At 45.0% G+C, this 24212-nt stretch overlaps 1 protein-coding gene across 1 annotated transcript in view; it reads right to left on the bottom strand.

The window, feature by feature from the left end:
• LOC137416139 (epidermal growth factor receptor kinase substrate 8-like) overlaps positions 1-24212 on the bottom strand; it is a 117692-nt gene that overhangs the window by 39471 nt on the left and 54009 nt on the right. Inside the window, exons 12-14 of the mRNA XM_078781586.1 lie at positions 19007-19327; positions 5224-5247; positions 4005-4116 (exon numbers count right to left, since the gene is read on the bottom strand). Of these exons, the coding sequence (XP_078637712.1) occupies positions 4005-4116; positions 5224-5247; positions 19007-19327 (457 nt within the window). The remainder of the gene's footprint in view (positions 1-4004; positions 4117-5223; positions 5248-19006; positions 19328-24212) is intronic.

Below are 24212 nucleotides of genomic sequence, written 5' to 3'. Positions count from 1 at the left end.
GATGTTGTGGGCGGATTTGGAACGAGCTGTGCATGCAAGAAACCCCTCAAACATCGCACAGCTGAAAGAATTCTGCATGGAGGAGTGGGCAAAAATTTCTCCCAGTCGATGTCAGAGACTGGTAGACAGTTATAAGAAACTCCTACTTGAGGTTGTTTCTGCCAAAGGGGGCAATACCACCTATTAGAGCCAAGGGTGTACATACTTTTTCCACATGCGAAATTTGCATTTATGTTTATTTAAATTATACAATGGACTACAAAATGTAAATGTTTCATGATATTTGTTATTAGTGTAGCAGCATAGCAAACCTGTTGTGCATTTTGTGATACAAGCACCAAATTTGGCACAAATGTACATTAATATGTTGCGAACATTTTCAGATATTGGGCCACTTGAAATTCCGTAATTTTTTTTTTCAAATTTTTTCAAATTTCGTAATTTCAAATTTTTCGGGTGACACCGTCACAATTTCGGTCTTCGAGGCCGGCCGATATAGTGGGGCGGCTTAGCCCAAATATTCAAAAGAATTGTGCATTTTGTGATACAAGCACCAAATTTGGCACAAATGTACATTAATATGTTGCGAACATTGTGTGGTCAGCAATGAAGACGAGAGTCTGAATTACATGTATGCAAAAGACATTGTGAACCAGTGAAGCAAATACACGGGTAAGCATGAATTAAATCTAGGGCATGATATAATTTCCATGATGTTTACCTCTACACTCAATGGTGGAAGGAGGTAATGTTTTGATCCCAGCTTGTCTGTATGTCTGTTTGTCTGTTAGTCCACAAAATTCCAGACAAAGCTTGTAGTAGTGGTAGTTGTAGTGGTAGTGGTGATAACAGAAATTGTTATATAGAACTGAACTTATATTATTATTATATGCAGAAAATAACTTCATTTCTATATGCCCTGCAGTGGACAGGTTAATTGGTTTATGCACTGAAGGGGTCACCCTGGTGTGCACTGCTGTGTTCTGCCTCACTGAGTTGTTCAGGTATGATGTACTCAGCACAAGCTTCCGGTCGGCCCGGAGGTGGGGGTGCGGGGCCTGTCACGGAACGTCAAAACAAACGGCCTGCCGGGGCCGCCCAAAAGTCGGGCGTGAGGGGCGCGTCCACTAATGGAACGCCTCTCGCTTCCCAGATCGAGGGCCACGTGGTCAGGAGAACCTCGTCCCTTCCGGTCACACTTCGCCTATCGGCCGGCCTCGAAGACCGAAATTGTGACGGTGTCACCCGAAAAATTTGAAATTACAAAATTTGAAAAAATTTGAAAAAAAAAATTACGGAATTTCAAGTGGCCCAATATCTGGAAATGTTCGCAACATATTAATGTACATTTGTGCCAAATTTGGTGCTTGCATCACAAAATGCACAATTCTTTTGAATATTTGGGCTAAGCCGCCCCACTATATATTATATCACCTTTATCTATCAATATTGTTGAAATGAAGGTCAAATAGCTGTATGTTGAAATATGTTGAAAAAGTCAAAACTTTACATGGGGTGTACTTCCTTTTTCACGTGACTATGTATATATATATATATATATATATATATATATATATATATATATATATATATATATATACATATATATATATATATATATATATATATATATATATACTGTATATATATATATATATATATATATATATATATATATATATATATATATATATATATATATATATATATATATATATATATATATATATAGCTTACTGAGTATTTTATTCTGAGGAGGGAATTGGCCAGATTTGAGCTGATGTCCCTCTCCTGCATGTGTATTTTTCTCCATTGAACGGCTTATATTCTAAATGCGGTTTCTTTCGTTTCTGCAGACCTTGGACATCGAACCTCGTCAGTTATTTTCTGAATAATCTCAGACTTATGTATTAACTCACTGTTTTTACCACTATTACCCGAGTCAGATACTGTATTTCTCTTGGAGAGCAAAATTGATGCTGATAATCCAAACCCTTTGAAAATGTCCATCGAAATAACACTCGCAAGCACCACATGTGAAGATGAAATTGGCTCCTGCCAGTTCGTACTTTAGTCTTTATGGCATTGTATCCCCTATGGATAGCATGTTCATATATGTTTAGCTATGTTAGGTAAGAATTGTTATTCTATTCTGGGAGCAAAGATGCTGAATGGAAATGGATTCAGAGATATGCTGAACAGACAATTTTTTTGAATGTTCACAAGATAGTTATGAAGCCACGTTTCATCGCATATTGTGTTATTTCGTAAAAGTATTTATCCAAACACTATTATAAAACACTATATATGCCCTCAATTTGGCTATGGGTGGGAAAATGTCTGAGAAAAGCACAATTATGTCTTTCAAAAATAACAAGCGGAAACTATGAAATCTGGAGTGAAAGGCTAAATTTTATGAAAACGTGACTGTATAACGATCTTTTCAAGTCTTGATTATCCTATCATGGTAGGTAAACTTATATAAAACACTGGTTTGATGTGTGGATACGGAGGTTTGTATTTTAACATCTGTGTTGCACTTTATTGCACCTTAGCTCATTTTTACTAGTATCGGTTTATTTTACCACATCTTTCAATCGTGATGAATCACTTAGAAAATTAAAGAATTCTCATATCCGGATCTTCACCAAAATCGAATAAATTTGTCATTATTTATTCGAAGAAGCAAAAGAAAAAAAACCCGGCTGTCTCATGCTGCACGGCGGTGGCCAGGCTAATAAGGGCTATTTATAGTTCATATGACTTTGCCCTTTTATTAATTTTGACCATATTTGACCAATTTTGTCATTTTGACCCAATTATTAATTATTTTTGTTCATATAAAACATAGAGCACATAGAGGAAGGGCATCCGGCTATAAAAACATTTCCTCAAACAGGGAACCATGATTGCCGTGGGGCCCGCAAGGCCAGCGGGGAAAATGGCCTTGAAATGATCATTCATTCATTCATTCATTCCTATCATGATAAAGATTTGTTGAAAATTTCATGACAAAAGCTGAAATGTTTCTGCCTAAAGTTTCTGCCTAAAGTTATAGCCTGGACAGACAAACAGACACAAAGACACAGAAGCGATTGTAAAACCACGTCTCCAGCTGCGAGGAGCTCGGGCTAATTATTCCAGAAGGTAAAATAAATACAACCGCAATTACTCCATCAATTAACCTCAAATGCAACCGCAATTACTCCAACAATTAACCTCAAATACAACCACAATTACTCCAGCAATTAACCTCAAATACAGCCGCAATTACTCCAGCAATTAACCTCAACTACAACTGCAATTACTCCAGCAATTCACCTCAATTACAACTGCAATTACTCCAGCAATTAACCTCAAATACAACCGCAATTACTCCAGCAATTAACCTCAAATACAACAGCAATTACTCCAGCAATTAACCTCAAATACAACCGCAATTACTCCAGCAATTAACCTCAAATACAACCGCAATTACTCCAGCAATTAACCTCAAATACAACCGCAATTACTCCAGCAATTAACCTCAAATACAACCGCAATTACTCCAGCAATTAACCTCAAATACAACTGCAATTACTTCGGCAATTAACCTCAAATACAACTGTAATTACTCCAGCAATTAACCTCAAATACAACCGCAATTACTCCAACAAAAAACCTCAAATACAACCGCAATTACTCCAGCAAAAACCTCAAATACAACCGCAATTACTCCAGCAAAAACCTCAAATACAACCGCAATTACTCCAGCAAAAACCTCAAATACAACCGCAATTACTCCAGTAATTAACCTCAAATAAAACCACAATTACTCCAGTAATTAACCTCAAATACAGCCGCAATTACTCCAAAACAAATGATAGAAACTGGCCAGTTTCTGCCTGAAGTTGAAAAATCTCCCTCTTGAAAAATCATTATTTGAAATGTGACATCTCATATGAGAGGAAAACCTTTACAAAGCCAAAGGTAGATATAGTTTCTGGGCAGGTGGTAACAGGTACCTTCTTCCTCATGCAGCTCCTCACTGTCCTGGTTGTTGAACATAGCAGGTTGCATTTTGGGATAAGGGGTCGAAATGCTGGGTCTTTGAGATGCTGTAGTCAAAGCTTGGAACTGCGGTGGATGATTGGGTAGATGGAGGTCAGACTTAGAGGGTATTCAATCCATGCGTTGCACAAGATCATTAGTACAGTTATCATACTATGTATAATTCCATGTGTGTGTTTGCGTGTGTGTGTGTGTCTTATATCCAAAACCGCAGAAGGGAAAGTCGGTGACAAAGCGGTTGATGCAGATGTCGATGGGGCTGAACTCAGTGCTGTTTTATGTGGTGGAGAACAAAGGTCACTATTAAATATTGACGTGTTGAGCGAAAGGTGAATAAAATGAAAATATTGCAAGGAAAAGCACGCTTCGAGCTCCTAATTGTGTAGTCAGACGAGCTCCCTGTGTGTGTATCCCCTCATATCCATCATGCTGAATGGTGTGGAATCAACCAACTTTAAGGAAATATGCAGAGAATATATTTATCACATGATCTCATGTCTTAAGTATTTCACCGAAAATTTACTTTTTCATTTCTTCTCCCAATTTGATAAGGTGCAACTCCAAGGTGTCTATAACACATATATTTCCAGATATTGCCCACTTTCTGTATTATGATGCCACTGGTGGTAATATTGCGTTTCGGATCAGCTTATTTTAATCAAAGGTTCCCATAGGTAGTCGATCATATCCAGTATTTTAAGTTTTGTATTGATCGGTGAAGTGGTTTCAGAGAAAATGATTTTTAATGTTTTCCTTTAATTCAATATGAATGCCATACCACGTGACTGATGGCATCATTGTTAACAGATAATGTTTCCCATGGGAAGTCAATCACAAATTTAAAGTTTTTCATCGATCAGTGAAGTAGTTTCAGAGAAGAAACTTTTTCAGAGCGTTATATCTTCATTAGCAGGTGCACACGATGCTCATTGTGCATGATGTTAGTACCTGAATGACACTTGATTTACTTATTTGTAATTATTTAACACCAGATTCCAACCTCTAACACTGCCCTACCACTCAATCCTTTATTCACTGATATATATCATTAAAACCATGGACATGTCATTCGGCATCATAACATCCATGTGACCTTTCCAATGTTGTGCGACTATTACTGGATAGACAAAAAATATAGATTATCGTATCAGAAAAAAATTAATGAAGGATTACCTCTTCTAATTCGCCAACAATTTCCTTGAAAGAAGAAAGGAAAGAGAGTGATTAAAGGTCACCATTCACAAATGCTCACAATTCCCATTCACACAAACCTGGTATACACAATAAGCCAATGAGATGCCAAGCCGTTTTGTATCCTTGTGTTTTAAATAAGACATTTAAATCTTATTCGAGTCTTGAGAGTTATTCGAGTCCCCAATTTGCTCCAAAAAACAAAAAATGTTTCAAACATAAAACAACTGAACCCAACACTTACACCTCAACATCATAAATACCCTTCCAAATCACTATGTGTGGATATATATGGAGTGATGGAATATTATTTAGGGAGAGACAACAGATGTAGTGATTTATAAAGATATGAATCATAATCCCTGCAGGATGTACAGATAAACTACATGCAGGGGATAGAGAGAGAGGACAGAATAGACAAAGATAGACTTTTATAATAAGGTAAGATGGCCTTGGTCATCATCTGGATACTCTACCATGCATCATCAGTGAGAAATTCAATGTTACTGTTGGAACTGCTGTATTGAGCTTCCATTCACAATTCTTCTTCTTCTTCTTCCAAAAAGGGCTTATAAAACAGGAACCTTTATTATTAAATGGACATTAATATTTGTTCCAAGTAAATAGATTATTATCTTAAATTCCAACAGTACCATTTTTATTATTCTTCGACAGCAGGAACCCTTTCATAGAATGAAAGGCGACATACACATACACATACACAGACAAATACACAAACATACATGCATACATACACACATACATACACACACATACATACATACATACATACATTCAAGCCAGACAGACATGTGTAGATTCTGCAAGACAGAAACAGAAAGTACTAGTCACCTGCTCTCGGGATGCAAAACACTATTATCAGAACAACTTTACACACAACGGCACAACAAAGTATGCAAAGTGATTCATTGGCAAATCTGCAAAAAAAATTAACATCCCAGTACCAAACATGTCCTCTCTCCACCCCACCCCCAGGAGTACCTCTGGCTTCGGCTTCCTCTCCACTCCCACCTTTTGTTCATATGTGTTCTGTACCGTCCTCCAAACAGTGATGACTCCATTTACATGTCGCTGTCTGACAACATGGACCAACTTCTGTCAACTCATCCCAACTCTCTCTTCCTCATATGTGGCGACTTCAACTGTCATCATGCCGCTGGCTGGGTGTGGGTTCCTCTCTCACCAGCCATGGCACCTCAGCAAAGGACTTCTGTGACTCATTGGGACTGACACAACCTGTCAATTTCCCGACCCGGATCTCAGTCAATGGAGTATCTTCTCTTCTAGACTTGGTTATGACAAACTTCCCTGCAAATGTCTGCTGCTCTTCTTCTGCTCCAATCGGTTCTTCTGATCATGTGCTTGTTAAAGTGGACATCTTTCTGGCCATTCTCAGAGAGCCTCCTCAGCGCCGACGAGTCTGGCATTTCACTCAGGCCGACTGGCACGGTCTGCAAGCAGCCATCAATGATCTGGACTGGTCTCCCATCTCTACTGCCTCTGACATCAATTCTTCCTGGGAATTCTTCCAAAGCAAACTGCTCTCTCTCATGCACAGATTTATCCCATCTCGTCTTCAGTTGGCTTACCCTTCCTCCCGTCCATGGTACACTGAATCTTGTGGTGAGGCAGTTGCCCTGAATCAACTTGCCTTTGCCTCTTGGAAGGAAAATCCAACTGAAGGCAATCTCAGTTCCTTCCACCAAGCTCGGAACAAGTGTGTTTCTACCCTCAGGAGTGCCAGGAAGCACTATCTCTCCCCACTCAAGAATGAGCTCTCAAACCTGTCTCCTTCCTCCAAATCCTGGGGAGTCTGGTCAAATCCGTTTCTGGAATTTGTTCCCCCTCCATCCACTCCCTTACCTCAAATGGCTACAAAGTTGACACCGCACATGACAAAGCCGAATGCCTCAACTCTGTGTATGCCTCAAAATCTTGTGTCCCAACCCCATCTCTCTCTGTTACCACCTTACCCAGTCGAACCCAACTGCTCCTGAACTCTGTGTCCTTCTCTCCTGACAAGGTGGAGAAGTTTTTGTCAAACCTCGACTCTGATTCTGCAACTGGACCAGACGGCATCAGCCCATGGGTCCTAAAATCCTGCTCTGCCGCTCTATCTCACCCTCCCTCTGTTCTTTTCACCCTCTCTTTTGCTCAAGGTCATCTGCCAGCATCTTGGAAATCAGCAAACATCACCGTTTACACAAAAAATGTGCAAAAACAGATCATTGCATCTACAGACCAATCAGCCTGCTTCCAATTATCAGCAAAGTCAAGGAATCCATCATTGCTTCGGATATCAAATCCTTCCTCTTCTCCAATGGCTTGGTCTCCGATCATCAATTTGGATTCAGACCAGGTCATTCTACTCTGGACATGTTGCTTCTGCTGTCTCAACAATGGATGGAGGTCCTAAATGCCAAACAGGAAATCAGAGCTGTCTCCCTTGACATATCATGTGCCTTTGATACGGTCAGGCCCCCAACTCTGCTTACCAAACTCTCCTCCTATGGTATCCATGGAAATCTCCACGCTTGGCTTGTGGACTTCCTCTCTGGTCAGAGTCAACGTGTGGCCCTGAATGGATTTCTCTCATCGCCTCTTCCTGTTCTGGCTGGTGTTCCCCAATGTAGTGTTCTGGGCCCTGTGCTTTTTCTGGTCTTCATCAATGATCTCTCCGACTCTCTGGAAAATCCTCTCTATCTCTTTGCTGATGACTCCACTCTCTGCCGCTCCATTTCTCATCCCTCAGATCGGCAGTCTGCGGCCTCCTCACTCTCTGCAGACCTGGACAAAATCACAGACTGGTCAAACAAGTGGAACATGTCTTTCAATCCTGACAAATCTCACACTCTTACTATGTCTCTCCGAAAAGACCAACTGGAAAACCCTCCCATCTACTTTCTCAACAATCCTCTCCAAGAAGTTCTGTCGCTCAAGATTTTGGGTCTCACTATCTGCCATGATCTTTCTTGGAAAAACCACATTTCCAAGCTGGCCTCCAAAGCCAGTCGCCGACTGGGCATACTCCGTCGTGCGAAGTCCTTCCTTGGCACACCTGAGCTCCTCACCACACACAAGGCTTTCATCCGCAGCTCAATGGAATACTGTCCCATCCCCCCCCCCCCCCCCCTCTGGGCCGGTGCTCCTGCCTCACACCGAGCTCGACTTCACGCTATTGAAACCAAAGCTTTCAGAATCATTGGAATCTCCTGCTATGAAGCTAACTCCGAGGGCCTTTCACTCACTCACCGCAGACAGGTTGTTGGTCTTTCTGTCTTCTACCGACTCCTCTCCGGCCTTGCTCCCCCAGCTCTCTCTGTGCTCTGTCCCCCAAATATTCCTACAGGTCGCACAAGATCTGCCATCAACCCTCTTAAGGTTAAACTGCCAAAATCTAGGCTCTCTGCTCACCTTCACTCTTTCATTCCCCCTTTTTCCCGCCTCTGGAACAAACTCCACCACTCCCTTCAATCCCACTCCTCCCTCCAGGTCTTTAAAACAGCTATTCACCACCATCTCTTATCTTCCCCCATCCAAAACCTTGATCTTTCTGCCTCCGCTAAATCACCCCAGATCCACTTTTTTGAAACTCCAACTTCTTTCCTGGAAGTGCTTGCAGTGTCCATATGTTTTATACCTCTCCCACCTCCCCCCAAGCCCTCTCCCTCCCACAGTTCTCTCGATGTCCCTGCTCTCAAATGTTGTGTTTGTATCCTTCGCCCTCTCTCCCCATCTTGTCTACTGCTCCCCTTATTTTGTGTTTTATGTGTTGGTTTGTGTCGGTTTGACTTTTTGTGTGATTAATGTCAGCTCTTTCATGAGCCTCGATCTTGTATACTAAAAAAAATTAACAAAGAAACCAAAAAAACCCAGAAAACTCATGGAAACACGAACCAAAGTCAATCATTGAAAATGAGGACGTCATGCTCACGTACGATCTGATGATTCCATCGAGCGTGAACATCGAAAACAAAGCATTGCGTCCGGACATTGTACTCAGGAACAAAAAGGGAAAGACAGCATTGATGCTTGAGATATCAGTACCCATGGATTTTGGCCTAAACAACGCAGAAATCAAGAAAATGACCAAATACCAGGACCTAAAAAATGAGGTGAAGAGATCTTGGAAGCTGAATAGCGTCGAAATTGTGCCAGTGATAATTGGAGCAACAGGAATGAGGAAGAAGAATCTCGCTGAGATAAAAAAAAAACCAAAAAAAAAAATCCATCCCCGGGAATATCACCACAAATGAACAACAACTGGAGGCAATCCGGGGTTCGGTGACGATCCTGAAAAGAGAACTTGGAACAAAACTCTGAAAAACTTGAACAGTTTGGTCCATGAACCGTGATCTGTTACCGAAGCGGAGATGGATACTTTGGGTCCTGGGAGGACTCTGTTCCACATCCTGAAACCCACAAATGGAGATAACAACCAACGACACACACATACAAACACACACACACACACACACACACACACAAACACACACATACACATATACACACAGAGACACACACATACAAACACACACACACACACACACACAAACACACACATACACATATACACACACAGACACACACATACAAACACACACACACACACACACACATACACACACACACACACACACACACACACACATATACATACACACAGTCACACACACACACACACACACACACACACACACACACACTAAGAATAACTTTTGGAGGAGGAACTTTTGAGTTGATGTGAAAAGGACGATGTAGACATTTTCTCAACGATTGTTCTTAAAGATAATCTCCAATGATTTCTCAGGAGATCTGAAAGAGATCTTATCATGACATTATCATCAGATATCATGAGAGGTTCTTGTAAGGGTGAAGTTATGGCAAGACCTTATACAAGACTGGAAGGTTAATTATGAGTGGTGCGAATATGTCACCACCAAGAGCAGTCGCCATCTTGGGAGGAAACTCGTACCGGATGCATTTCCACACACTTGCTGTACCAGTTACCAGGACATTGATGAATTTGAACATCTCAATTTACTGCTCTGGCTGCAAAATGCCCAACTGTGTCACCATGAAGTGAACCAATCCTTCAGAAAAGGATGTGGGAAAGACACGTCACAAGTATGTTATGATGTTCATTCGGGATTTTCATGAAGTTAATGTGTGACGTCAGATGAAGTTTGGCTTTGTCCTCGCGAGCTTCCCACTTAGTCCCATATGGGACAAATGACGTCATGATTTCTAGACATTGTAAATATGAAATCTGAATGAAATGAAAAATATATAAATATAATCTTTAAAATAAAAAGCCCACGTGGGAGAGGGGGTGGGGGGTGGGGGGTGGTGACTCAATGGTGCGTGCAACGTGCATCAACATAACCCTTCCAGTCTCATATACAGTTCAATGATGGGGACAATCGACACTGTTAGACATCTTGATATTGAGGAAAGTTATGAATCTTCTTGAAATGGAAAAATCCTCCAACTCTGCTGGGAAAATGTGAATTATTAATCGAGAATGTAACCGTTTTCACTTTGTGTTGTTATTTGTATCTTCATGAAATGTTATGCATGATTGATATATTTGGGTTAAAAAGAGCATTATTTGGGTTAAGAACAACACAGCAATCCACATCAATCAAGAGTAATTTGGTGAAGAGGTGATTACACTCCAGCAAATTCAATTTGTGTAACAGTTTCATCTCTCTCTCTCTCTCTCTCTCCTCCCACTTTGCACAGCTGCCGCTCGCTTAGCACGCACGTGCGATTGCCAGGTCTGTTGCTCAGTCACTGGCGGTACGTGCTGTGTCTCGTGTTGCTTTTTTCCCTTTCTTCCTACCTTTTGGTCCTTTCTGCTGTCCGAGTGTCGGTGTCCCTTTCTATCGTCTTGTCGACTGAGCGAGAGAGGGAGAGGGAGAGACAGCGCGGTTAAAGTTAGCCGCTTTAGGTGGTTAACGAGATTTATTTATTTATTTCCCAGTTATTGTTGTTGTTTATTTTTTTGCATTTATTTCGGCTTTATAAACCTTTGTACCATTTATTGGTTATTTTTTTTCGTTTAGTTACTTCAAATGGCTAGCAAGAATAGTCGAAGTAATGCCGGTCGTGACGCCGATGAGGGGTTAACAGATGAACACGGCATGTGTTTTGTCCCACCGGAAGATGTCTCGCTGGAGGAGACGCTCCTCGCAATCGGAGAATTGATCGGTTGTGAGAACATACGGGCAGCGTCCCGAATGCACCACAAGGTGGTTGTTTTCGTTTCACGTGTCCGTTTCGCGCGCATCGTCGTGCAGAACGGACTCACCTTGGGCAATGACCAGTTTGTTCCGGTTTCGCCATGGAACACTCCGGCCTCGAAGGTAATACTATCAAACGTTCTACCGACGCTGTCTAATGAGGAAATTCTTCAGAAGCTCGGTCAGTACGGTACTGTGGTGTCGAGAATTATCCAAGCCTCCATTCGCACCACAGACGGGAAGCTTAAGCATATCGAAACGTTTAGACGGTTTTGTTATGTTGTTTTGACGCAATTGAATGTCTCTCTCGTTTTTAAGTCGTCAAAACGTGAGCACAGGATTTTTGCGGCAACGGAGAGGTTGATTTGTTACGGGTGTGGTGTACATGGACACACTCGGCAGTATTGTCCTGATGGGGACAAAACGTATGCCACAGCAGCCGGACCACCTCCCCCCGTGACCACTATGGATGATTCTATAGATGTTTCGCCTTCAGTGCGGGAATCTACGTCGGACCATCAAGGTACGGCTAAGAGTGGTGCTGATGAGACCCATACGGATGTGCTACGTGTAAGCGATGAGTCATCCAGTACAGCTGGCCATCGTGCAACCGATGAGTCAGTAAATGTAGGGGAGAAGCCTCTACCTGTAGAGGGAATGTTTTGTGAGGAGCAGCAGATTGTAGATGCGGCGTCTCGGAAAAATTTGAAACGGTCACTTGTAAGTGCGAGGAATGAGGACAAAGGTGTTAAAGTGTTGGTGGTGCAGACAGGAAGCAGTTTAAACGATTCAGACAGTCCTTCACATGAAGATCAGCAAGGTGGTGAAACTATGGCTGACATGATACCACCTGCTCAGGATGAAGGGGAACTTTTTCCTGAAGGTTGTAAATCAACCTGCGAAACCGAACAGCCTACTGATGACTATATCAATTCTAATGGGGAATGCAAAATACCCATTACTACTAATAACGACTCCTCCCCCCCCCATTGCAATGATGCATGAGGATGAAGAGGATGAAGAACCTAAGGTAGTTGGGGATGGAACAGGTGTTTCTGTACAGGTTCAGGAGGAACTCGTTACTAGCGTCACGGAGGGAATTCTAACTACAGAGACACTGATCGGCCATGAGGAACCAGTGGCAATGGCTGACAGGGCTCCCCCCCCCCCCCCCCCCTCAGGAGGAAGAGCAGCCTTTGGAGATCTCAAAAGAAAATATTGTCAGATTTTTTAAGGAAACTTTCAGACAAAGGCATGTACGAATTAAGGATCATTTTCCTAATATCCAGGCTTTCCTTGCAGCCGCAAAACCTTTGCTGCAAAGGAGTGAGCATGTGGAAATCTCCGAACCTGAATTTCAGCGGCTGAGGAAATCCATCACGAAGGCAAACAAGGAATTAATTGAGGAAGAGGACTTCACCCCCTAGAAGAATCAACCATGGAACTAAATGTTGTATCCTTAAATATAAATGGGGGTCGTGCCCCCTTACGGAGGGTGCAAACCATTCAAGCGGTTGGAAAAGAAAAGGCTGACATTATTCTCTTACAAGAGACCCACGCTACTAGTGCTCAAATAGCCGATTGGGGGAAACTTTTTAAAGGGCAATGGTGGCTAAGTGGGTTCCCTACACCTCGGGCCGGTGTTGCCATTTGCCTAAGTCACAAGATTTGTGCTCAACAGGTTTCATTTAAAGAAATCTATAAAGGGCATTTGATCTCCGTAGATTTTCTTTATAATACCCAAAAGATTATCGTAGTGAATGTTTATGCACCGTGTGACCCAATGGAGAGGAAAATTTTCTTTTCCACTCTGCGGGATTTTGTAAAAACTCTGGACCCAACAGCCTTTATCTGTATCGCGGGAGATTTTAATTGCACAATTTGTCCGTCAATTGATAGGAATGGTCATGAGCCTCATGTTGCCTCTACGAAAGCTCTAGAGGACACCATCAACATCTTTCGGTTTAAGGATGTGTGGAGATCACAACACCCACTCTCACGCTGTTATACATGGTGTAGATGCAATGATGGTATTATGTCAATGGCAAGGCTGGACAGATTCTATGTGAACAAGCCAATGTTGAATGTGGTGTCTGTCTCCAAAATTTTACCAACTGGATTCACAGACCACAGTTTAATATCGATGTCCTTTAAGTTACCCTTTCCACTCGGTGGTAGTGCTTACTGGTCTTTGAATACTCGTCTCTTACATGACAAGGAATTTAATGAGGCCTTTCATGTCGTGTGGGAGAAAATTCGCTCCTCCAGACCTGAGTATGATAGTCTCCGGCTGTGGTGGGACATTGCAAAATCCCAAATTAAGAATTTCTGTCAACAATATAGTGCATACACCACCAAAATCCAATCAATATCAATCGATCAGTTAAAATCTGAAATTATATCGTTAGAACAGAATGTTGACGAGGTTGTGAGAGGTGCACGTGACCAACTAATATGGGCAAAGAAAGCAGTGCTGGAGGAAGCGGTACGGCAACGGGCAATGGGTGCCTTGGTCCGAATGCGAATGAGCTATTTAACTCTGGACATGCCAAACAAAGAGTTCTTTAAGTTAGAGTCTTCCCTCAAAAGGTCACAACAAATTCATACTTTACTCACTCCCAATGGGTCACTGGTGACCTCTCAGTAGGCGATCAGGTGTACTCTGAAAGGGTTCTATTCTAACTTGTATTCTCCTCAGAACGTGGACAATGAGGTGATACGAGAGTTAACTGCTGGGCTTCCGAGTGTCGAGGAGGATGAGCGATGCATGCTCGATTCCCCAATTTCGGCTGATGAACTTGAAGCAGCTGTGCGGAGCCTGAAAGATGGGAAAGCTTCTGGAATAGATGGCCTGCCCACAGAATTCTACAAGACCTTCTGGGCCCTTGTGGGACCTGACCTACTCGATGTACTCGATGAAAGCATACGTGTCGGAGAACTTCCAATGTCTTGTAGACGAGCAGTCATTTGTTTGCTACCAAAAGCTGGGAATCTTCAACTGGTTGATAACTGGCGACCTGTCTCCTTATTGTGTGTTGACTACAAGATTTTCTCTAAAGTACTTGCTAATCGTATGAAGACTGTGATCAGTTCAGTTATACACCCGGACCAGACCTACTGTGTGCCTGGAAAATCTATTTATGATAATATTTTTTTGGTAAGAGATATTATTTCATGCAATAAGTTCCTGCGTGACGATTTTGGGTTGCTGTTTCTTGATCAAACTAAGGCCTTCGATCGTGTTGACCACAAGTACCTTTTTTCTGTCCTGAAAGGAATGGGGTTTGGTGAAACTTTCACCTCTTATGTGAAACTCCTGTATACTAATACTCAATGTATGATGAAGATCAACAATAGGTTATGCTCTCCCTTTCCTTTCCAACGGGGTATTCGCCAAGGTTGCCCCCTCTCTGGGCTTTTATATATAGTCGCCCTTGAACCACTCCTTCGGTCTATTAGACAGCAAATACCTCAGGGAATGAGAAGTATAGAAGGAGCAGAATTTGTGCAGACGGCTTATGCTGATGATGTCTGTGTTTTGATTAGAAGCTCCAATGATGTCTCTGCTTTACAACGTTGTATGCGAGATTTCTCTGCAGCCTCTTCCGGTGGGATCAATTGGAATAAAAGTACAGCATTATGGTGTGGCAAAGGCAATCTCTCTTGTGTATCACCACCCTCACTCCCACACAACCTGGTCTGGAGAACAGACGGGGTTAAATATCTTGGAGTGCATATCGGTAATCGTGAAACAGAAATGAAAAATTGGGAAGGAGTGTTGGAGCAAATTATGCACAGATTGAAAGCATGGGAAGGACTGCTGAGGTCCATCTCCTATCGAGGCCGTACCCTTGTCATAAACAATCTGGTTGCAACAAAATTATGGCACAGAATTATTGCTTTACAGCCATCAAACCAACTAATTATGGCTACTCAGCGAATGCTAGTAAACTTCTTTTGGAGTGGCTACCATTGGCTGAGGCCTGAGATATTGTACTACCCCCGGAAGGAAGGTGGCCAGGGCATTGTTGATATCTCTGGTCGGGTTGTGGCCTTTCGGCTGCAGTCTCTGCAGAGACTACTGTTCGCTGAACAGCTGCCCTGGCGGCCTTTTGCATTTTTTCTGTTACAACAGGCTGGTAGACTGAGATATGATCGGCAGCTTCTTTTGATAGACCTCGAGCATATAAATTTTGCCTCTCTTCCGAGATTCTATCAGAGTTTATTGGACACTTGGAAAAGGTTTGACGTCCACCGCTTCCTTGAGGGCTATAATTGTCGAATGTTCCTTCAAGAACCCCTTTTCTTCAATAACTTTTTTCCTGGTATCCCTCATAGCCATGCCCTGATTAAAAAATTTATCCAAGGAGGGATTAACAAAGTATGTGATCTGAGAGATTCATCTGGAGTTAAGTGGAAACCTGCTGGTTTGGTGGCAACCTCAGTTGGATCTCGGTCTGTCCGACTTGTAGACCAAGTTGTACATATAGTCATTAGAAAATTTAGACAGCTAAACATCGGCTGGGAAGGTGTTGGTAACATTGAGGACTTTCGGTTAGGTTTCCCTGAAATCAAAGTGCTCCTTTCGTCTTCTCTTCAGCCGGAGATTGAACATACCCCCCCTTTTCATCTTGTAACTAAGATTGGAATCCGTGATCTCTCTCGACAAAATAAGAATGTACCCCTCTCTGGGAGAACACGAGTAGCTTTGTGGTCAGAGCGGTTAGGGTCGGGGTCTCCCTCTACCCCCCTTTGGCCTCACATGTACACCTTACCAATACATGGTGTGTTAGCGGACATACAATGGAGGTTAGCACACTGGGCGCTTCCCTCCAATATTTTTGTCCACCGTATTAACAGCTCACTGCCGGAAACTTGTCCTTTCTGTGACCAGAAGGAGGATTTGTTTCATGCTTATGTACAGTGTCGTAGACTGACATCGCTTTTCTTGTTCCTTGAATATCTTTTTCACCAATTGTCCTTCCCTTTCAATATGCATATGTTTATATTTGGTGTGTCTTTCAGGCCCACATGTAGAGATGTGGGTGTTCTTCTCAATTTTTTGGTTGCTGTTGCAAAATATGCGATATATAAATCTCGGAAAATTAAAATAGATAACGGCTATGGCTCTGATGCAATTTCTATTTTTAAAGGGTTTGTCTCAACACGACTCAAGCTAGAATTTGATTTCTTTGTCAGTAATGGAAACGTCCAACTTTTTGAGAGAAAGTGGTGTATTGGCAATGTTTTGTGTTCAGTCAATGATTCAAAAGTGGTAATTACTTTATAATTCCTGATTGATTTGACTTTTTTTTCTTTGGAACTGATTGCTTGCATATATGTTTCTTCCTGTGTCCTTGAATACATTTCTCTCTCTCTCTCTCTTAGTTTTTCGCTTAATTTGCTCGATGTATTTATAGCTCTTGCATGAGCATTTCCTTTAAAATTGGTTGTGGTTTCGTTTGTGTCTTCCCCTTTGGTTTGTAAAATATATATTTTTTGTATATTTGCTGGTTTCTTTTAAATACCCTTTGCTCTTTTTGTGTTGTCTTCATGATCCTTATGCAATTTCTTTAAACTGGTTGCTGTGTTTTTTTTTACAACTGCTTTGTGAAATGTGTTTTTTTTACAACTGCTTGTGAAATGGCTTTACATTGTTTATAATAAAAGGACACAAAAGTCAAAGTCTCTCTCTCTCTCTCTCTCTCTTCTCTCTCTTCTCTCTCTTCTCTCTCTCTCTCTCTCTCCCTCCCTCTCTGCCTCCCCTCTCTCTGCCTTTCCCCCTGTCTCTCCATCTCTCTCTCTCCCTCCTCTCTCACTCTCTCCCTCTCCCTTCCCCCTCTCCCTGCCTTTCCCCCTCTCTTTCAATCTCTATCTCTCTCCCTCCTCTCTCACTCCCTCCTCTCTCTCCCTCCCTCCTCTCTCACTCCCTCCTCTCTCACTCCCTCCTCTCTCACTCCCTCCTCTCTCTCCATCCTCTCTCACTCCCTCCTCTCTCACTCCCTCCTCTCTCTCTCCCACCTCTCTCTCTCCTGCCTCTCTCTCCTGCCTCTCTCTCCCTCCCCTCTCTCTCCCTCCCCTCTCTCTGCCTTTGCCGCTCTCTCTCCCTCGCCTCTATCTGCCTTTCTCCCTCTCTTTCAATCTCTATCTCTCTCCCTCCTCTCTCACTCCCTCCTCTCTCACTCCCTCCTCTCTCTCTCCCTCCTCTCTCACTCCCTCCTCTCTCACTCCCTCCTCTCTCACTCCCTCCTCTCACTCCCTCCTCTCTCACTCCCTCCTCTCTCACTCCCTCCTCTCTCTCTCCCACCTCTCTCTCTCCCGCCTCTCTCTCTCCCTCCCCTCTCTCTCCCTCCCCTCTCTCTGCCTTTGCCGATCTCTCTCCCTCGCCTCTATCTGCCTTTCTCCCTCTCTTTCAATCTCTATCTCTCTCCCTCCTCTCTCACTCCCTCCTCTCTCTCTCCCTCCTCTCTCACTCCCTCTCTCACTCCCTCCTCTCTCACTCCCTCCTCTCTCTCTCCCTCCTCTCTCTCTCCCTCCCCTCTCTCTCCCTCCCCTCTCTCTGCCTTTCTCCCTCTCTTTCAATCTCTATCTCTCTCCCTCCTCTTTCACTCCCTCCTCTCTCTCTCCCTCCTCTCTCTCTCCCTCCCCTCTCTCTCCCTCCCCTCTCTCTGCCTTTCTCCCTCTCTTTCAATCTCTATCTCTCTCCCTCCTCTTTCACTCCCTCCTCTCTCTCTCCCTCCTCTCTCACTCCCTCCCCTCTCTCTCCCTCCCCTCTCTCTGCCTTTCTCCCTCTCTTTCAATCTCTATCTCTCTCCCTCCTCTTTCACTCCCTCCTCTCTCTCTCCCTCCTCTCTCACTCCCTCCTCTCTCTCTCCCTCCTCTCACTCCCTCCTCTCTCACTCCCTCCTCTCTCTCCCTCCTCTCTCTCTCTCCCTCCCCTCTCTGCCTTTCTCCCTCTCTTTCCATCTCTCTCTCTCCATCCTCTCTCACTCCCTCCTCTCTCTCTCCCTCACCCCTCTCTGCCTTCCCCCTCCTCTCTTTCTCCCTGCCTCAGTTTCTGTCCCTGTTTCTCCCTCCTCCCCCACTTTTTTGATATTAATTAAACTTTGATCTGCTGGACCTAGAGCAATGGCCAAATCTTGAAGCAACAGAGAACATGCACACGACGCTTAGGCAAAGTGTCTTGGCATTACCTGGTACCTTTCAAACTCTTTTCCAGAAACGTAACACTGCAGGTGGTGCAACAGGTGAATTTGAGAGAACATGGTGATGACAATGGGAAAAAGATTCAGCAGGTGGCTGTATACGTCATATACAGCATGGTATGATATAAAAACCCTGAAGTTGCATGTGATATGGAGAAACGAGACATTGCAGGGCGGAATGGAAGGTTAGCATCAGGTTGGAGTGTCAGGGTTAAAGAACAATGCGAATTTAGCAATGGAGGTGGGTTTCGATTCTGAGAGCATTTCTATGAAGTATGTTGGTCTTTGATTTACCTGAGGTTCCACTTTTGGAGGTGATCCCACCCATTGTGCTTCATTGAAAGAAGCTTCATCTGGATGGGGAAACACTTGGGGTTCCCATGTACCTTGAGGGGACAGTGGTGAAGGTGATTGGACCCCATCAGCTCGCTCAGACAAGGAAGGGTTTGAGTAACTAAAAAATTCAGACGTATCAGAGCTGGGGCTTATAGAAGCCGGGCCAGGAGCCGGCCGGCTGGCCGCAATGCGCAGGTTGTCTAAAATGTTGTGGGGGACAAAACCACAATGTCCACTGTGGTTCTTCGCTCTCCACCACTGCTTGCTGTTGTCCTCAACCTGCAGCGATAAAAAAAAAACATTGGATTCTGCTATTAGCACTTAGACACGACTTCGATCGCCCATTATCAAAGGACAGAGCAATGAAACTTTACTTCATTTGGCTGAACTTGTTCTCACTCTCAACCGTTTCTAGTTATTTGTAAAAACAAGCCAATGGAGTAGCTGCGGGTAATAAAATGGATTCTAAAGATGCAAATCCTTTTGTTGGCCATGTGGAGGAACGTCGGCCCAATTCCTTAACTCTTCGGCTGCTAAATTCATGATTGTAATGGAACAATATATTACTGGGGACAACCCTCACATGGTGCTCTTCAGTTCACTTTGGTCATTTTGGAAATCTGTTTCTTTTTGTAATATTACTGTTTTCATCAAAAAGCACAGTTTACTCACAACTATCCATGATATGAAGCCTACCGACTCACACTTACTATTTTCTACACCCACCCCTCCACCCACGCCCAATCAAGATCTTCATTCCATATCCTCCATTTGTTTAACTCTGACGTTCGACATCATCTACCCAACTCATTCACCTAGTTTTGTCATAATCTGTCCACAACTTTTTGAAACATTGTGCTAAATATCGTTTTTGGGCCCATCTCCCAATTGTGAAGAATTTATTTAAAAAATGATCACATCTGCATCCGAACCCGGATCTTCCCCAAAATCGAATAATTCGTCCTTGGCACACACCCAAACTTTCCACCAAGTTTCATACCAATCCCTCAATAACTTTGAGATGTTCTGTTCATAGACGGACAAAAAATAGACAAAAAAGGGTGAAAACATAACCTCTGTCGAGCTTCGCTGGCGGAGGTAAAAAAAATAAATCTAATAATAACTATTTATGCAGCGCCTTTCGCAATATGTCCATCAAAGCCATCCAAACATATGGGACACCTTGTATATGTATATATATATATATATATATATATATATATATATATATACAGTCACGTGAAAACGTAAGTACACCCCATGTAAACTTTTGACTTTTTTAACATATTTCAACATACAGCTATTTGATCTTCATTTCAACAATATTGATAGATAAAGGTGATATAATACAACAAATATCATGAAACATTTACATTTTGTAGTCCATTGTATAATTTAAATCAACATAAATTCAAATTTCGCATGTGGAAAAAGTAAGTACACCCTTGGCTCTAATAGGTGGTATTGCCCCCTTTGGCAGAAACAACCTCAAGTAGGCGTTTCTTATAACTGTCTACCAGTCTCTGACATCGACTGGGAGAAATTTTTGCCCACTCCTCCATGCAGAATTCTTTCAGCTGTGCGATGTTTGAGGGGTTTCTTGCATGCACAGCTCGTTTCAATTCCCCCCACAACATCTCGATGGGATTTAGATCCGGGCTTTGACTTGGCCATTCCAGAACCCTCCATTTCTTTCTTTTCAGCCATTCCTTGGTGGATTTACTGGTATGTTTAGGGTCATTGTCATGTTGCAAGGTCCACCTTCGGTTGAGCTTCAACTTCCCGACAGATGGCCTCACATTATCCTCAAGCACCCTGGTACAATGAAGAATTCATCGTGGATTCTATGATGGTGAGCTGCCCAGGCCCTGATACAGCAAAGCTGCCCCAAACCATAATATTTCCACCAACAGCTTACAGTTGGTATCAGGTTCTTGTGGTCAAATGCTGTCGTTGGTTTTCGCCAAACATGTCTTCTGGTACTGTGGCGAAATAGCTCTAACTTTGACTCATCTGTCCAAAGCACATTGTTCCAGAAGTGCTTGTCTTTGCCGAGGTGTTCATTGACAAACTTTAGTCTTGCCCTGATGTTCTTTCTGAACAGCAAAGGTTTCCTCCTGGCACACCTCCCATGTAGATCAAATTTGTGCAGCCTCTTTCTAATGGTAGACTCGTGCACTTTGACATCAACAGTGGCAAGAGCTACCTGTAGGTCCCGTGATGACATTCTGGGGTTCTTAGAGACTTCTTTCAGCATCTTGTGGTCTGCTCTCGGGCTGAACTTGCTGGGGCGGCCTGGCCTGAACAAGTTGGCAGTTGTTTGGAATCTTCTCCACTTGTAGATGATCTTCCGGACATTCGAATGATTGATTTCAAATTGTTTGGAGATCTTTTTAAATCCTTTCCCAGACTCGTAGGCATCTATAACCTTCTTTCTGAAGGCCTCAGAGAGCTCTTTTGATCTAAGCATGATGACGCCGCACACTTCAACAACAAAGAGCAAACCAAACTAAATGTCTGATGTTTAAACAAGACAGGTTCCTCCAAGATCGTCTCCAACGATGTTCTAATCATTTGCACCTGAGCTGGTGCACCTGATTCTAATTTTAGGTATTTGAAGTAGTGATAAATGTCGGGGTGTACTTGCTTTTTCCACATACGAAATTTGCATTTATGTTCATTTAAATTATACAATGGACTACAAAATGTAAATGTTTCATGATATTTGTTATATTATATTGTAGCGGTTACCGCTGGATGCACACAATCGCCTTGCACCGGCCAGAACACGGCCAGATGCGCCTCTCCAGGGCATGCCCGGACTCACTGTTCCCGGGCACGCCCGAACCTCCCGGGCACGCCCGGTCTCGTCTTTCCCGGGCATGCCCGCTCTCGCCTTTCCAGGGCTCGCCCAGAGCATCCGGGCATGCCCGCTATCGCCTTTCCAGGGCTCGCCCAGAGCGTCCGGGCATGCCCGCTATCGCCTTTCCAGGGCTCGCCCAGAGCGTCCGGGCATGCCCGCTATCACCTTTCCAGTGCTCGTCCAGAGCGCCCGGGCACGCCCAGCCTCGACTTGCCAGGCCGCAGCCAAACACGCCCGGGCAGGTCCAGACTCGCCTTTCCAAGGCTCGCCCTTGATACCCGGGCATGCCCGGTATAGCTTTTACCGGGCAAACTTCCCGACATAAATGTGTATATATATTGCTGCCCGATAAACGGGCTTGTCAGAATACCTGAGCTGTTTTGTTTCAATAAAGCAACTCGGACTAATTCCGTCTTTGGTCGCGTCAATTCTTTCGAATCGCGTTGGAGCGCAGTTCCTTCATTGGTGACCTACCGACATGGATACGGCAGTGACGCTTTAAACTGCCTACCTTCTGGGAGGCTCACGCGGCTGTTTGGTTCGCTCAGGCGGACTCTCAGTTCGCCCTGCGAGGCATCACCGCGGACGACACCCGCTTCCACCATGTTGTGGCGGCGCTCGGTTCCGCCACCGCGGCCCGCGCCTTGAGCCTCCTCCAGCACCCGCCGGCTGCTGACAAATACGACGCGCTGAAGACACTCCTCCTCGACGCTTTCGCCCTCTCACCAGCAGCACGCGCACGGCGCCTGCTTGACCTGCCCGAGCTCGGCGACACGCGCCCGTCCGAGCGCATGGACTATATGCTCTCGTTGCTCGGTGAGCACTCTCCGGATTTTCTGTTCCGCGAGCTGTTCCTTCGCCAGCTGCCTCACCCGGTACGCCTCGCCCTGGCTGGCACGTTGATCACGGATTCCCGCGCCCTCGCCAGGGAAGCCGATAAGATCTCCTCGGCGGGCCAGCACATCGGCACGGTTACCTGGAGCCCGCCGCCGTCCGAGGCGACGCCCACGACACCCGAGCGCCCTGCGCGGTTGGAGGCCGAACTGCCGGTGCAACTGGCGGCCGCCACGCCGCACCGCCCGCTTCCAACACGACGGCCGGGGCCTCCACCTGCCCGGGCGTGGTGTTATTACCACGCCAGGTTCGGACACAAGGCTCGGACGTGCCGGCCCCCGTGCACTTTCGGCAGGTCGGGAAACGGCCGGGCCGGCGTTCATTCCCAGCCATGAGCGCCGGCCACTCGGGCAACTTGCTGGTTATTCGGGACAAAGCGTCTGGGCGGCGTTTCCTTTGCGACACCGGCGCCCAACTGAGCGTCATACCCGCCTCCGAGCAGGACAGGCTGGACGCAGTTTGCGGCCCCTCTTTGGTCGCTGCTAATGGCTCGGCCATACGCACTTTCGGCCCACGCGTCGTCACCCTCTGCTTCGGCAGCCAGCGCTTTCAATGGACTTTTGTTACCGCCAGCGTCCCCATGGCTTTGCTGGGCGCCGACTTCCTCTGCGCGCACGGGCTGCTGGTCGACGTCAAACGACGTCGCCTTGTCCACGCCGAGACCTTCAGCTCCCTGGCGTGCACAATGAGCAGCTCCGCGCCGACCGAACTGGCGTGCGCCCTCCCGGCAACGAACGAGTTCGCTCGCCTGCTCGTGGAATTCCCGGCCCTCACGCGGCCGACGTTTTCGGCCGTCGCGGTGCGGCACGGGATCGAGCACCACATACCCACTATGGGCCCGCCGGTCTACGCCAGGGCCCGCCGCCTCGACCCAGCCAAGCTCGCCGTGGCGAAGGCCGAATTCGACGCGTTGGAGCACCTCGGCATCGTGCGGCGCTCCGATAGCGCGTGGGCCTCGCCACTGCACATCGTGCCAAAGCCGGGGGGTGGGTGGCACCCGTGTGGCGACTACCGCCGTCTCAATGACGCTACCACCCCCGACAGGTACCCGATCCCGCATATTCAGGACTTTTCCGCCCGTTTGGCGGGACGGGTCATCTTTTCGAAAATTGACCTGATACGGGGCTACCACCAGGTACCTGTCTGGGCGGCCGACGTCCCGAAGATGGCCGTCATCACGCCGTTTGGCCTGTTCGAATTTTTGCGGATGCCGTTTGGCCTCAAGAACGCGGCCCAGGCGTTCCAGCCCTTGATGGACGGCGTGCTGCGCGACCTGCCGTTTCTTTTCGTCTATCTGGACGACATCCTCGTCGCCAGCACATCCCGCGCCGAGCACCTCCTCCACCTCCGAACACTGTTCGGTCGCCTCAGCGAGCACGGCTTAATTGTCAACCCGGTCAAATGCCA

The sequence above is a fragment of the Myxine glutinosa genome, chromosome 1, assembly GCF_964187855.1.
Source record: "Myxine glutinosa chromosome 1, kmMyxGlut1.1, whole genome shotgun sequence".
Taxonomy (NCBI): domain Eukaryota; kingdom Metazoa; phylum Chordata; class Myxini; order Myxiniformes; family Myxinidae; genus Myxine; species Myxine glutinosa.
Note: the sequence above shows the minus strand (reverse complement) of the source record. Positions and strands in the feature narration are given on the sequence as shown.